Raw genomic sequence first — 16345 nt, forward strand, 5'->3', positions numbered from 1 at the left:
GGCCCTTCAGCCCACAATATCTGTGGCGAACACGATGTTGAATGAAACTAATTCTCTTCTGCCAGTACATGATCCATATCCCTCCATTCCCTGTATCAATGCCACTATTGTATCTGCCTCCACCACCACCCCTGGCAGCCTGTTCCAGGCACCCACCACTCTCTGTGTAAAAAACTTGCCCGGCACATTTCCTTTAAACTACCCCCCCCTCCATCACCTTAAATGCAAGTCCTCTAGTGTCCTCTAGTACTTGACATTTCTACCCTGGGAACAAAGATTCTGACTGTCTACTCTGTCTACGCCTCTCATAATGTTATAAACTTTTGTCAGGTCTCCCCTCAGCCTCTGACACTCCAGAGAAAACAACCCAAGTTTGTCCAACCTCTCTTTACAGCTCATACCCTCTTATCCAGGCAGCATCCTGGCAAACCTCATCTGCATCCTTTACGAAGCCTCTACATCCTTCCTGTAATGGGGCGACCAGAATTACACACAATAAAAACTTGGTAAGGGAAAGTTTACATGGTCACAGGGAAAGAATGACAGAATGAAACTAATTGGGGAGGTTATTCAAAGAGGTGGCTTGGACATAATGAATCATTGAGTCATAGAATCATAGAAAGTTACAACACAAAAGGAGATTATTGTTAGTTAAAAATGGACTCAAGGTTAATCATCATCAGTTTAATTCCATTTCCCAGTTCTTTGTCCATACCCTGCAGATTAAGAGGTTGTGGTTTGTGATTTTAAATGCAAGAATCGATTAGTTTATGCAAATTATATGCTAATGGAAGATGCTTTTATTAGTCAGTGGGACCATAATGAATAATGAACTGGGTCTTTGTAAACTGCCAACCCATTCTGGAGCTCTCTTTCCTTTCCGAAATCTTAGAAAATCTTGTTTTAGCCAGATGTACTGCCAGAGCACTGGAATTGTCCTGGAGTAGAGTTGGAGAAGAGGTGTATGGTTGTGAAACAAAATGCTGGAAACACTCAGTGGGACGGGTATGTAATTGTGAGCCAAGCTTAATATGATGGGCTACATACCCATACAACTGACAAGCCTTTCCAACATGTTTGCCCATTAGGGCCACAAAGAGCTGTTATAATGGGGAAAAGGCAGCAGTGAATGTTTGCACAGCAAGATGCCACAAATAGCACTGCAGGAAATGTACGTGAATCCTTTTTGTGGATAGGGTGAGGGATGGGTTTTTGCCCAGATACAGTGGAGAACTTCCTTTCACTCCTGAGGGTGGTGGGATCTTCTTCGGTTAACATCTCTTCCAAAAGATTCCACCTTAAACAATGCAGTGCTTGAGTACCACACAGCTCGAGTCAGCCTGGATTATGTAGTATTGGTATTGGAATTGGTCTATTATTGTCACTTGTACCGAGGTACAGTGAAAAACTTGTCTTGCATACTGTTCGTACAGATCAATTCATTACACAGTGCATTGAGGTAGTGCAGAGTGCATTGAGGTAGTACAGGGTAAAAAGAATAACAGAATACAGAGTAAAGTGTCCCAGCTACAGGGAAGTGCATTGCAGGTAGACAATAAGGTGCAAGGTCAAACAAGGTAGATTGTGAGGTCAAGAGTCCATCTCATCATATAAGGGAACTGTTCAATAGTCATCACCGTGGGATAGAAGCTGTCTTTGACCCTGGTGGTATGTGTCCTCAGGCTCCTGTATCTTCTGCCTGATGGGAGAGGAGAGAAGAGAGAATGACCCGGGTGGGTGGGGTCTTTGATTATGCTGAATTTTGTGCTCACATTTTACTCTATATTTAAAAAGGAAGGTAGAACAAGTGCAGGGAACTTGTTGGAGGGAGAATGGGCTCTTTAGTCAAAGATCGAACTGAAAACGGGATGTGTTAAATATGGAATTAGTGTCGATAAGTACAACAGGCAGCACGGACTCTGTGGGCTGAAGGGCCTGTTTCTGTGCTGTACAACTTTCTGACTCCAAAAACTTTTAGAATCTAAAAACCTTTTTTGGAAGCCATGAAAAATCTCACAGTTGGAGAGTCCAACCTGTCCATCCACTCAGCAGCCTCTTGAGGTGGCAGGAGGAAGATTGACCTCATCAGCCGGACCAGTGGATGTGATGTGTGCCCTGGTGAACTTGGTTTGGAAATTTACTAGAATATTGTGAAGGAGCACAGGCAGTTCACTCCACAACACAACACCTCGTGCACTCTACTCCACAGCACCTTGTGTACTCTGCTACAGAGCACTGCTGTGCCTCATGACCCCACAGATGCCACACAGAGGCTGCAGATGTGCAGCTAAATGCATCCATGCAGGGAGCCCTTAAGTCTAGCCCAGTTTCTCCCAGTGTTGGCCCAAAATTCACTGCAACTGCAACATCTCCCACAAGATGTAAAGAATGACAAATAACACCAGAATTCTCATCTGCAAAGACTTGTCAAAACCATGTCAAAAGTATTTGAAATCACATCAGCTGTCCTGGTAAACAGTAGCCAATATCTGTGCCACAAGTACACTATCCGGGTGGAACTGTGGCGCACTCCCAATACAGGGAGCAGGTACCTTATCACTGATCCCACAACATCCTCCCTCACAGGCTCTGGACTGCCCTCAACAAACTCCATATGGACCACCATCTCCACACACGGAAGATGCTTGTAGACGTAAAATGTGATGGTGGCAATGTTTTCCAAATCCAAAAATATATAAAACGTTGTTAGTACGGATTACAAAAGGGACGATTCTCTTTGGCAATAACTTATGAGTTGCTGCTAACTGTCCACTTTAAGCCATTTCAACTCATCCTATCACAGACATTCCCTCCCCCACCTTCCTTCCTACTGAAAACTGACTTGCATCTCTCTTTCCAAGTTCTGATGGTCGTAGATCCACAACATTGATGGTTCCTCATTCCACAGATGCTGCCTGAGTTGCTGTTTCTCCAGCATTTTCCGTTTCCATTTTTGTTTCAGGATTTCAGCATCCGCAGTTTTTTTTAAATTCCATCATGTTTGCCCATCTTTCGCATTCTTTGAGGAAGTGACAAAGGGTAATACGGTAGATGTAATATATTTGGATTTTCAAATGGCTGCTGATGTTATCACATGAAGGGGCAAGAAGCAGAATAGAAAGCTGCAAGTGGGGGTATGTAGTTAGCTGCACAGACCAGCAAAATTTGGGCTGTTGTTCCATCGTGATCAGGTCGTACTCTATATTGAGTATTTGGACTTAGCAAACCAGTGTATAATGTGAAATGTAGCAGAAGATGCCAAGTTAGGAAAAAAGTAAAACCTGAAAGTTATTGAGAACATTGCAGAATGAGCACTACCCAAGAATGAATTTCAATATAGATCAATGTGAAGTGGCACATTTTGGCAGAACAAATGAGACCCAGATGCTTCTTGAATAATAATTGTAAAGCAGAAGAGTTTTTTGAAACTCGTATAGATCCTTGGATAGACCATCTTTGGAGTATTTGAGTCATAGGGTAATACAGCATGGCAAAAGGCCTTTCGGCCCAACTTGTCCATGTCAACCATGGTGCCCACCAAGCTAGTCCCATTTGCCCACGTTTGGCCCATATCCCTCTAAACCCCTCCTATCCATGTACTTAACCAAATGTATTTTAAGTGTTATTATTATACCTGCCTCAACCACTTCCCCTGGCAGTTCATTCCATATATGCACCAGTCTCTGTGTGAAGAAGTTGCTCCTCAGATCCCTTTTAAATCTTTCACTTCTCACCTTAAACCTGCGCCCTCTAGTTTTTAGTTCCCTTTCCTGAAAAAGACTACGTACGTTCACCGTATCTATATCCCTCGAGATTTTATACATCTCTACAAGTTGTGCATAGTTTGGCTTTCCTTCTTAAAAGGATGGTCCCTGGAGGAAGTGCAATAAAGATTTATAAGGTTAATACCAGAACTGGGAAGGTACAACTGTCCAGAAGATCTGCAGGCAGGGGCTTCTCCCATGAGCCTATCAAGTCTAATGTTCCCATCAGGCTGGGGCTTCACCAATGAGCCATATCAGGTCTGATCAGTGGGGCCTTGGTTGAACCTTTCCAGTACACAGATCCGAGCATTGTGAACCAGCAGATAATGGAATGTGTTTCAAATCAATGTTTAATGGAATGTGTTTCAAATCAATGTGTGGAGTTCTCTCCAGTATCTCACTCAACACCACTAAAACAGAGAGTCAGGTCATTATCACATTGCTGTTGTGGGATCTTGCTATGCGCAATGTGACTGCTTTAATACCATGACTTCACAGCTTTATTTGCAGGTTCCTGAAAGGAATGCGTAAGGCATTTTGGAAGCGCAAGTCTATTTCAATCTCACTGCGTTTTCAGAAGAAAATTGATTTCGGTTAATTTTTTGCAGATTTTCCTAGTTCTGTAATTCTTATTTTGTTTCTGGTGTAATTCCCCATCAGAGTGTTGGTAAAATACTTACTTGGCTGTGAGACACTTCTCACAGGCAAAGCTGGCTAGAGTTTCCATTGTGCATTATTAAATGATCAAGGGGGTTTCTCTTGGTATTAATTAGTATCTACAGTGAAACACACCTTTTAAAGAAATTATCTCATAATTACAGACAATTTGCTCCTTAATTCGGGTGACATTTTAATTTGAACCTGACCCACAAGATAGGGAAAGCAAGGACTACTATGCCGACAGTGTCATTAACTTCCTAATGTTGTGGTTCCAATGCACCTCATTAGCGTGAAGCCGGGGAACTAGCTGATCTCTAGTGTATCGTAGTGCTTCTTTTGAACCATTCCTTCATAACTGGTCTCTTCCCTTTCAGCCCTCGTCTAGGTCTTTATTATTTGCAGTCTTGACTATTCTGACCCACCCTGTGCCAACTTTCTTAAGTCTAGTGTCCATAAACATGAGGTCATCTTAAACCTTACTCCCTGTGTCCTAATTTCTGCTTCCCTTCACTCTTGACGTACAGTGGCTCCAAGATAAACAGTGCCTCATTTCTAAAGTTATCGTCCATGTTATCAAACTCCTCCATAGTCTCACTTTGTAATCTCGCTCTCTGTCTCGGTACTTTACTCCAGCCTTACACTCTTACATTTTTGACCTCTTGAGTGTTCCCAAATTTCCAAATTTAATCGCTCTACCATAGAGTTATACAGAATGGAAACAGGCCCTTCAGCCCAACTACTCCATGCCAACCAAGATGCCTCATCCAAGCTAGTCCCATTTGCCAGCGGATGGCCCATAACCTTCTAAAGCTTTCCAATCCATGTACCTGTCCAAGTACCTCTTAAAAGTTGTTATTGTCCCTGCCTCAACCACTTCCTCTGGCAGCTCATTCCACATGGATATCACCCTTTGTGTAAATAGGTTGCCTATTAAATCTTTCCCTTCTCATCTTGTACCTATGCCCTATAGTCCTTGATTCCCCAACCCTGGGAAAAAAAATAGAGTGCATTCACCCTATCTATGCCCCTCAAGGTTTTATACACCTCTATAAGGTCACCTCTCAGTCTCCTATGCTCCATGGAATAAAGTCCTAGCCTGTCCAACCTCTCCCTATAACTCAGTCCCTCAAGTCCTTGTAAATCTTTTCTGCACTCTTTCTAGTTTAATAACATCTTTCCTATAGCAGGGCGACCAAAACTGAACACAATACTCCAAGTGCGGCCTCACCAGTGCCCTGTACAGCTGCACCATGAACTCCCAACTTTTATACTCAGTGTCCTGAATAATGAAGGCCAGTGTGCCAAAAGCCTTCTTCACCATCCTGTCTACCTGTAACTCCACTTTCAGGGAACCACGTACTTTTACTCCAAGGTCCCTCTGTTCCGCAACACTCCCAGGCCCCTGCCAATCACTGTGAATCGGCACTGGTAGCCATTTTTGTAACTGCAAGGCCCTAGGCTTCACCTGGAGAGTTGTGAGTTCTTCACCCAGAGAATGGTAAATCTTTGGAGCTCTCTTCCCAAGAGGACAGTGAAGGTTCAGTCGATGAGTATACTCAAGATAAGATCAAAGGATTTCAATATGTCATGGGAATTAAGTTGTATGGGTTTGTGCTGGCAATTTCGCTGAGGTAAAGGTTCGCCATTATTGAACGGTAGGTCCCTGGGAAGTGCTGTAGAACAGAGGGACCTAGAGTACAAGTACGTGGTTCCCTGATAGTGGCATTGCAGGTAGACAGAGTGGTGAAGAAGGCTCTGGCACACTGGCCTTCATCAGTCAGGACATTGAGAATATAGAAGTTGGGATGTTATGTAACAGGACATTGGTGAGGCTGCATTTGAAATATTGTGTTCAGTTTTGGTCACCCTGCTATAGGAAAGATGCCATTAAGCTGGAAAGAGTGCAGAGGAGATTCACGAGGATGTTGCTGGGAGTCAAGGGACTAAGTTATGGAGGGGGGTTGAGCAGGCTTTGGCATGGAGTGTAGGAGAATAATGGGTGATCTTACAAAGGTGTATAAAATCATGAGGGGCATAGATACGGTGAATGCGCACAGTCTTTTTCCCAGCTTTGGGGAATCCAAGAGCGAGAGGGCGTAGGATTAAGGTGGGGAGAGATTTAATAGTAACCTAAGGGGCAACTTATTCACTCAGAGGGTGGTCAATATTTGGAATGAGCTGCCAGAGGAAGTGGTTGAGGCAGGTACATTAACAACATTTAAAAAGCATTTGGACAGGTAGATGGATAGGAAAGGTTTAGAGGGAAATGGGCCAATCCTATCTTAGATGGGAATCTTGGTCAGCATGGACCAGTTGGACCGAAGGGCCTGTTATGAGCTGTATGACTCTATGGATGCTGGACTGTGAAATGCAACAGTCAATGCAGGAAGTACTGAAATCTCAGCCCAGTGCTCTTGAATGCACAACCTTCAGGGTCGGATACCAGAGAGGAAGCGACCATCTGAGCCATATTCACTAGGCCACGCCATGCCTGTGAGTTTGCAGGAAACAAGATCACTACCAGCACCTGGGTGATAAAATTTGCTCTGCACCCTTCCTTGTTATCACCAAGATGGAAAACTGTTGAAGCTGAGTAGAATTTGACCCAGCAAGCCTGATAGCTTTTAAATTTACAGATAAATAAATGCTTAATTTCAGCCTTTAATAAGGTTGTATGGAATGCTTTCAGATGTGGGGGCATATACTGTAACTTCTCGATAAGGCAGCTTGACTCTCTGTTCTGTCCTTTAATTTCTCAAAGTAATCCTCATGTTTATAGCTACAGGAAGGACAATTTGTTACATTTATAAAGAACCGCTCAAAACCAGAGCACTTTACAGCAGATAGAATGCTTTCTGAAGCCTGTTCACTGTTGTAATGTCGGACCTGTTTATGAAGTGCATAATCCCTCAGCCAGCAAAGGAATGAATGAGCACATAAACCACTTCAGTGATCTTGGTTGAGGTATCTGATTGGTTGAGATTGGGGAGATGTGCGGGGCAAGTTTTTTTTAACACAGAGAGTGGTAGGTGCCTGGAACGGGCTGCCAGGAAGAGTGTTGGAAACAGATGCGATAGTGACATTTAAGAGGCTGTTATCTAGACACATGAATATGCAGGGAATGGAGGGATATGGATTATGTGCAGGCAGAAGAGAATTAGTTTAATTCGGCATCGTGTTCGGCACAGACATTGTGGGCTGAAGGGCCTGTTCCTGTACTGTACTGTTCTGTATGTAAGACAACCTTGCCTCCCCTCCCCTACCTTCAAACAAATACCATCAGTTCCTTTATGTGCACCTGAAAGTGCAAATGGGGCATCAATCTACTGACACCTGTGAAAGATGGGCCTTCTGACAGTGCAACACTCCCTTAGTACAGCACTTGAATGTCAGCCCAGATTTTTGTGGACAGCAGTTGAACTTATCTGGATGAATTATCACAGGGCTTTTAAATAAGTGCCTTAGATATACTGACCCGGGAAAGGGTCCAGAGGAGGTTCACAAGATTGATCCCAGGAAGAGGAGCTGGGCCTGCACTGGATGGAGTTTGGAAGGATAAGGGGAGATCTCATGGAAACCTACCAGAGACTGAAAAGCCTGGATAGAGTGGACGTGGAGAGGATGTTTCCATCAGTGGGAGAGTCTAGGATCCGAGGGCACAGCCTCAGAATAAAGGGACGTCCCTTTAGAACTGAGATGAGGAGGAATTTCTTCAGCCAGAGGGTGGTGAGTCTGTGGAATTGTTGTCACAGAGGGCGGTGAAGGCCAAGTCATTGGGTGTTTTTAAGAAAGAGATTGATAGGTTCTTGATTGGTGAGGGGGTTAAGTGTTACGGGAGGAAGGTAGGAGAATGGGGTTGAAAAGAAAATCAGTCATGATTGAATGGTGGAGCAGATGGTCTTATGGGAAGCGTGTCTGAGAAATCCTGGTACCTGGTCGAAGATTCCATAAAAGTGTAACTGGACACTTCAGTGCATTGGAATGGGCCGCTATTGACCTGTGATGCACATTATAGCTGTGCCGATTCGTTCTAATTCTGCAGCCTTTGGAAGAGTTCTAACTCTGCAAGGAAACCCTCACCATCCGAGGGGTCATCTCTTCTCCCGACTATTCACTTCCCCTTTCTTGGCTGTTGTGCTTCCTGCATAACAAAAGTAACTGCACATCAAATTATTATTGGATCTGAAAAAGAAACTGCCAGAGGAACTGAGCAGGTCGAACAGCATCTGGGGAGGCAGAGCGATGGTCAACATTTCGGCTCGAGACCCTGCATCAGGACTGGGAGTGTAGAGGGGAGAGAGCCAGTATAAACTGGTGAGGCAGGGGCTGGCAGGGGATAGGTGGAACCAGGTGAGGAGGGAGCTGATGGGCAGGGATCCAGGTGGGGGAGGTGGAGGGGTTGGAGTTAGATGGTGGGTGATAGGTAGAAATGGATGAGGGAGTAAGGGGGTAGATAGAAGCGAGGTGGGTGGAGTGGAGGGTGGAGGTAGAGACAGAGGCTACAAGGTGATAAGTAGACTTAAAGCTATTTGGAATGGCTTAAGATAGTGAATGACCCTATAAAGAGGAAGTCTTCCTTTACTCTTGATCTCCCCATTCTGGAATCCAGAGCTGAATGTTTCACAGATTTAATGTTTTACAGAGAGTTAACATCGAAACACCAGAACATGGCAGATGAAGGGAACAGAGCAACAAAGGACTGCAGATGCCAGAAAGGGAATACATCGGATATTATCAAATAGATATCGTGAAGGTGTTTGATCCGGAATTTGCTGCCAGCAGAGGTGGCGGAAACAGAGTCAATCAGTGCCTTATAAAAGGAACAAGCAATTCCTCATAAAAAGTAATATTGCCTGGATTTGGTGACTGTAGTTATGGGAAGACATTGGATAGACTGGGTTTGTTTTTCCTGGAGCAAAGGAGGCTGAGGGGAGACCTGATAGATCGTCAAGTTTATTGTCAGATGCACAAGTACATGTGTGCACAGGTGCAATGAAAAACTTATTTGCAGCAGCATCACAGGCACATAGCACTAGATAAGCAGCATTCACTAGAAAAACATGTTAAACATAAATTATGCACAGTTTTTATGAGAAAGAACAGAAAAAAGACAGAAAAAAAGTCCATTTTAGTGCAAAGTAGTTATAGTGTTGCTAAGCTGTGGTGATTAGGGTTTTGCCAGCTGGTTCAAAAACCGAATGGTTGAGAGGAACTAGCTGTTCTTTTAGATAAGATTATGAAAGGCATAGATAGGGTGGATAGTCAGAACCTTTTTCCTGTGATATGGATATCAAACACAAAAGGGCATAGGTTTAAGGTGAGAGGAAGGAGGTCTGGAGTGAATCTGAGGGATAAGTTTTTACTCCAAGAGTGGTTGGCATTTGGAACGTGCTGTCCAAGGAATCATGGAATCATATACAATCACCATGAGGCACACAATTCAAAAGGCAAAGCATAGAAGGACACAGTCCTAATGTAGAAAATCATGAGGGGCATAGATGGTGGTGAATGCACACAGTCATTTTCCCAGGGAAAGGGAATCAACAACTAGAGGGAACAAGAAAGATTTAAAAGGGAGCTAAGGGGCAACTTCTTCACACAGAGGGTGGTGCATATATGGAAGTGGTTGAGGCAGGTACAGAGGGATATGGGCCAAACACAGGCAAATGGGATTAGTTTAGATGGGCATCTTGGTCGGCATGGACCGGTTGGGCCGAAGAGCCTGTTTCCATGCAGTATGGCTCTATGACTTGGACTGTAATGTGGGCAAATGGGATTCGTGCAGATGAGCAAAAAGGTCAGCATGGACATGGTGGGCCGAAGGGCCTGTTTCTGTGTTGAATGACTCCCATAACTCTAATAATTTGCAAGGCTACAGGCAAAGGGAGGAGGGATGAGGCTAATGGGATTGTTGGGTTGAGCCGAGTGGCTTCTTTCCTTGCTGTACCAGTTGTATGATTCTAGTAGCATGGTGGTTGAACTCCTAGGCTAGTAATCTAAGGCCTGGACCAATGAACCATAGAACACTACAGCACAGGAAACAGGCGATTCGGCCCTTCTAGTCTGTGCCAAAACTATTCTGCTAGTCCCATTGACCTGCACCCAGTCCATAACCCTCCAGACCTCTCCCATCCATTTATCTATCCAACTTATTCTTAAAACTTAAGAGTGAGCCCGCATTTACATCAGATGGCAGCTCGTTCCACACTCCCACCACTCTCTGAGTGAAGAAGTTCCCCCAAAACCTTTCCCCTTTCACCCTGAAGCCATGTCCTCTCATACTTATCTCTCCTAATCTAGGTGGAAAGAGCCTACTTGCATTTACTCTGTCTGTACCTCTCATAATTTTGTAAACCTCTATCAAATCTCCCCTCATTCTTCTACGCTCCAAGGAATAAAGTCGTAACCTGTTCAATCTTTCCCTGTAACTCAACTCCTGAAGACCCGGCAACATTCTAGTAAATCTTCTCTGTGCTCTTTCAATCTTACTGATATCCTTCCTATAGTTAGGTGACCAGAACTGCACATAATAATGGTCCAAAGTTATTTTCAATTTCTATCATGGTAACCGGGATTTTAAGGAAATAAATCAGGAATTAGCGGGTAGCAGTAATACTGACCACAAAACCAGCAGATTGTCTTAAAAACCCATTTAGTTCACAGGGAAGAAAATCTTCCAGTTTTCCCAGGTGTGGCCTATATGTGACTCCAGACACACAACAATGCAGTTGACTCCCGTCTGTTGTCTGAAATGCCTCAACTTGATTTTGGGCAATGGATATGGGAAATAAATGCTGGTCTTTCCAGTGACACCCTGTCCTGTGGAGCAGAAAGGGTGTACTTTTAACGGATGTGTGGGAAATCTGAGTGCTATGTGCTGTAATTTCTGCTCTTGCCTCCCACAGGTTGGTGCGAGAAGTGACAGGAGTGAATGTTAACATGCGAGTGGGGATTCACAGTGGTCGAGTGCACTGTGGGGTGCTGGGACTTCGCAAGTGGCAGTTCGATGTCTGGTCAAACGATGTCACCTTGGCCAATCACATGGAAGCAGGAGGCAAGGCTGGGTAAGAATTTCCTCTCAGTTGGACGAAACCAGCACAAAACAAAATGGAACCGTTGCAGGTGACCACGTAACTCTTATCCCCCTCATCCCACACAGGCACTGGGCCAATGGTATTGGTTATTTTTCATTTCCATAGGAAGTCAATTACAGGTGTGTCACTTAAGCAGCACTACATGTCCTGACCATTTCACTCAAGTCCTGCTAATGTGATGCTTTGCATTAACCACTTTCAGATCTCTGACGTTATGGATGGAATGGAACTGATCAGACTGGTCTCTCTCTCTCTCTCTCTCTCTCTCTCTCTGGCACGGCAGTGTAGCGGTTAACGTAACACTATTACAGCACCAGCGACCCGGGTTCAATTCCCGCCGCCGTCTGTAAGGAGTTTGTACCTTCTCCCCGTGTCTGCGTAGGTTTCCTCCAGGTGCTCCGGTTTCCTCCCACATTCCAAAGACGTACAGGTTAGGAAGTTGTGGGCATGCTATGTTGGCGCCGGAAGCGTGGCGACACTTGTGGGCTGCCCCCAGAACACTCTACGCAAAAGATGCATTTCACTGTGTGTTTCGATGTACGTGTGACTAATAAAGAAATCTTATCTTTCTCTCCCTCTGTCTTTCTCTCTTTCAATTTCATTCTCTGCTCTATCTTTCCCTCTCCCTCTCCTCTCTTCTGTCTCTTCCTTCCCTCTCTCAACTCTTTTCCACTCCCACTCCTCTTTCACTTTCTCTTCTTCTCATGTCTCTCCTCTCCTCTCACTCTATCCTCTCCCCCTTCCTCTCCTCTCTCCCTTCCTCTCCTCTCACTCTATCCTCTCTCCCTTCCTATCCTCTCTCCCTTCCTATCCTGTTCACCCTCCTCCCTCTCCCTCTTCCTCTCTCTCCCCTTCCCCGTCCCTTCCTCTCCTCACTCCTCTCCCTCACTCCTCCCTCCTCACTCCTCTCCCTCCTCCCCTCCGTTGCCCTCCTCCTCATCATCTCTGCCCTTCCTTCCCTCCCTCCCCTCTCTATCACAGGTGTGATTATCATTGATCAAGAGGCATGTGGAGTCCCACCACAGCAGTTGAAGAATTTAACATCATAATTAAGTAAATCTGGAATAAAAACCAGCCTCAATAAGTGACCAAAGAACTTGCTTATCATAAACCCAGTCTGATTTACCAATGTCCTCCAGGGGAGGAATCTTCTGTCTTTAGCTGGTCTGGTCTGGTCTATGTGTGACAATGATTCATCAATGTCTTGGACTCAGGGCAGTTGGGGCTGGAGAAGAAATACCAATCCAGGTCCAATGAATGAGTAAGTAAAAAGGCCACGCCACATGCGTAGGGATTTAGCCAGAGCTGGGAGTGCAGGAATACAGGATGAAGTTCCCTCCATGGTTATTAAAACATTTCTCATTCGGCTGCACTGAGCGCACAGTGGCCATCTCACGTTGACACCAGAGCACCGACTGGATGGGATATTTCATGGTCATAGGGAGATACAACATGGAAATGGGCCTTTCAACCCACCGTCTGCGCTGATCATCAACCACCCGTTTACACTAACCCTACTTAGTTTTTTGTCCCCCCACATTCTCATCAATTCTCCCTACTTCCTACCACTCACCTGCACAACTGGGGGCAACTTACAGCGGCCAATTAACCCACCAACCCGCACATCTTTGAGATATGGGAGGAAGCCGGAGCACCCAATTTTGAATGTTAAAAGGCCTGGACAGAGTAGATGTGGCAAAGTTGTTTTCCATGGTAAGGGAGTCTAGTACAAGAGGGCACAACTTCAGGATTGAAGGGCGCCCATTCAGAACAGAGATGCGGAGAAATTTCTTTAGCCAGAGAGTGGTGAATCTGTGGAATTTGTTGCCACGGGCAGCTGTGAAGGCAAAGTCATTGGGTGTATTTAAGGCAGAGATTGATAGGTACCTGAGTAGCCAGGGCATCAGAGGTTATGGTGAGAAGGTGGGGGAGTGGGGCTAAATGGGAGAATGGATCAGCTCATGATAGAATGGCAGAGCAGACTCGATGGGCCGAATGGCCAACTTCTGCTCCTTTGTCTTATGGTCACCCAGAGGAAACCCACACGGACACAGGGAGAACGTGCGAACTCCACACAGACTGCACCAGGGGTCAGGATCGAACCCGGGTCTCTAATGCTGTGAGTCAGTGGTTCTACTAACTGCACCCCTGGGCTGTTCTCCCCTCCTCTATGTTAGGAAAGTGTGTACTGAATTATTGAATTCTCTCCACTGCTCGTTGCCCCTTCTTAAAACCAAGCATTTCATATTTCCTTAAAACATAGGAGGAGGCCACTCCGCCCTTCGAAACCATGCCTGTTCTCAGAGCATTCCCATCAGTCATACTCCCTGTAAGCTATTCTCTCTCTCGCATGACCCAGAAATTCCTCCCTGATACTCCCACCACTCACCTATATCAGGGATGATATATAATTAACCACCAGCCAGCACATCTTTGGGATGTGGGAGGAAACCAGAGCACCTGGGGGGAGCCCACACGGACACAGGGAGAGCGTGCAGACTCCACACAGGCAGCACCCAAGGTCGGGATGGAATCAGCAGCGCTACCTGATGCACTGTCTTAATATGCGTCTGGGTGCCAAATATTACCTAATTAAGCTCTTGCATTGCACTTGGGAAATCTGGGTTGGTGCTGCGGCTACCTAAATTTGTTACTGTTGTTGAGTGTACCTGTTGCATGAGTAGGGACATGTTCGGCACAGCTTTGTGGGCTGAAGGGCCTGAATTGTGCTGTAGGTTTTCTATGTTTCACTGTTTCTAGTCACCCTTGGCTATGCCAGAGCCTTCCACTAGTTAACCTCACAAACATTAAACTGCTGGACGGCCCCTTTGGAAATCCCCTGCAGTGGAGATGTGGGGGAAGGGCTGGGGGAGAGATGATCAACCTTGGAGTGGAATGGGTTAATGGGCCACCTTCCCAGTCTGGCTGCTTTTTCACTCTGCAAAGTGATATTCACGATCTGAATCTTTCAATAATCTCTCACCTCATTAACCAGCTGGTCTGGTTCTGGATTCAGTTACGTGCACAGACAGGGGAAGCTGGGACTGGTTTCCTTGAGAAAGGTTGAGAGGAGATGTTCAAAATCATGAAGAGTCTGTGGCAAGAAGAGGCCCTCTTGCCCCTCACATCTTGTCCACCCTTCAATAAGATCGTGGGTGATCCTTTTCCACTGAGTCAGTTTTTGAACTAACTCCATATTCCCTGATTCACTCAATATCCAAAAATCTATCCATCTCTTTCTTGAATATACTCAGTGACCTAGGTTCCACTAATTCCCAAGATTCGCCACCCTCTGAATGAAGAAGTTTCTTCTCATCTCATAGTTTGAGACTACGACACTTGGTTTTAGACATCAAATCCAGGGGAAGCAGCTATCTTGTCAAAGTCCTTAAGAATTTTCCATATTCCGATGAGATCACCTCTCATTCTTTGAAACTCAAGAGTCATAGAGTAATACAGCACAGAAGCAGGCCCTTCGGCCCAACTTGTCCGTGCTGACCAAGATGCCCATCTAAAGCTAATCCCATTTAGAGTAATAGAGCAATGATACAGGCCCTTCGGAACAACCAGTCCTTGCCGACCACGGTGCCCACCCAGCTAGCCTCAATTTCCTGTGTTTGGCCCATATCTCTCCAAGCCCCGTCCCTCCATGTACCTATCCAAGTGCTTCTTAAATGATACCATTGTACCTGCCTCAACCACTTCCTCTGGCAGCTTGTTCCACACACTCAACACCCTCTGGGTGAAAAAGTTGCTCCTCGGATCCCTTTTAAATCTTCCCCCTCTCACCCTAAACCTATGCCCCCTAGTTGTGGACTCCCCTCCCCTGGGGAAAAGACTGTTACCGTCCACCTTATCTATACCTCTCATAATTTGAAACACTTCTACAAGGTCGCCCCTCATTCCCCAACATTCCGAAGAATAAAGACTTAGCCTGGCCAACCTCTCTTTCCGTAACTCAGTCCCTCGAGTCCTGGCAACATCCTCGTAAATCTCCTCTGCACTCTTTCCAGCTTAATTGCATCTATCCTATAGCAGGTTGACCAAAACTGAATGCAGTATTGCAAATGCGGCCTCACTAACGTCTTGTACAATGATATCCCAACTTCCACACTCAGTGCCCTGACTGATAAAGGCAGCGCGCCAAAAGCCTTCTTCACCACCCTGTCTACCTATGACGCTGATGCCACTTTCAGGGAACCATGTACTTGTACTCCTGGGTCCCTCTGTTCTACAACACTCCCCAGGGCCCTACCATTCACGTTAAAGTCCTACCCTCATTTGCTTCCCAACATGCAACACCTTGTACTTATCTGAATTAAACTAGTGATTGGCAAAAAAATGAAGATGAAACGGGAGAATTTTCTTATGCATCATGTACTTAAGACTTAGAAAGAGTGTAGCAAAGGTTCAGTAGTGGCTTTCAAAATGCAATTGGATAATGACTTAAGCACAACACTTCACAGATCCGCAAAGGGGAACGGGATCGAATTGCCCTTTACAGTATGAGATCGATGGGCCGAGTGTGTAACAGCGTTGTGACTTTGTAAGGTAGTGGGAGCTCTGTGCTTTCATTCCCTTTTGTATAAAAGGATCAGATCACAGCCCTGGAACAATATTGTATTGTCACGATCAAAACAAGGCTCACAGAGCTGCACTCCAGACACCAGGATTAGCATTTAGTCACTGTTTTATCTTTTGTGCTTCTGTTTAATATCATGACCAGGCTGTGCTGGTGTCATTGATACTTACTGACTGGGGGTGTCACAGGATCAATCTGCTGATACATCTGTCGGCAGTGGTGAGAGCAGCTGCTGTCGCACTCTT

At 45.4% G+C, this 16345-nt stretch overlaps 1 protein-coding gene across 1 annotated transcript in view; it reads left to right on the forward strand.

Moving 5' to 3' along the window:
- Nucleotides 1-16345, forward strand: part of adcy5 (adenylate cyclase 5) — a 374049-nt gene that overhangs the window by 223882 nt on the left and 133822 nt on the right. Inside the window, exon 6 of the mRNA XM_052013051.1 lies at nt 11330-11488. Coding sequence (XP_051869011.1) covers nt 11330-11488 — 159 coding nt within the window. The remainder of the gene's footprint in view (nt 1-11329; nt 11489-16345) is intronic.

This window comes from Pristis pectinata, chromosome 1 (assembly GCF_009764475.1).
Source record: "Pristis pectinata isolate sPriPec2 chromosome 1, sPriPec2.1.pri, whole genome shotgun sequence".
Taxonomy (NCBI): domain Eukaryota; kingdom Metazoa; phylum Chordata; class Chondrichthyes; order Rhinopristiformes; family Pristidae; genus Pristis; species Pristis pectinata.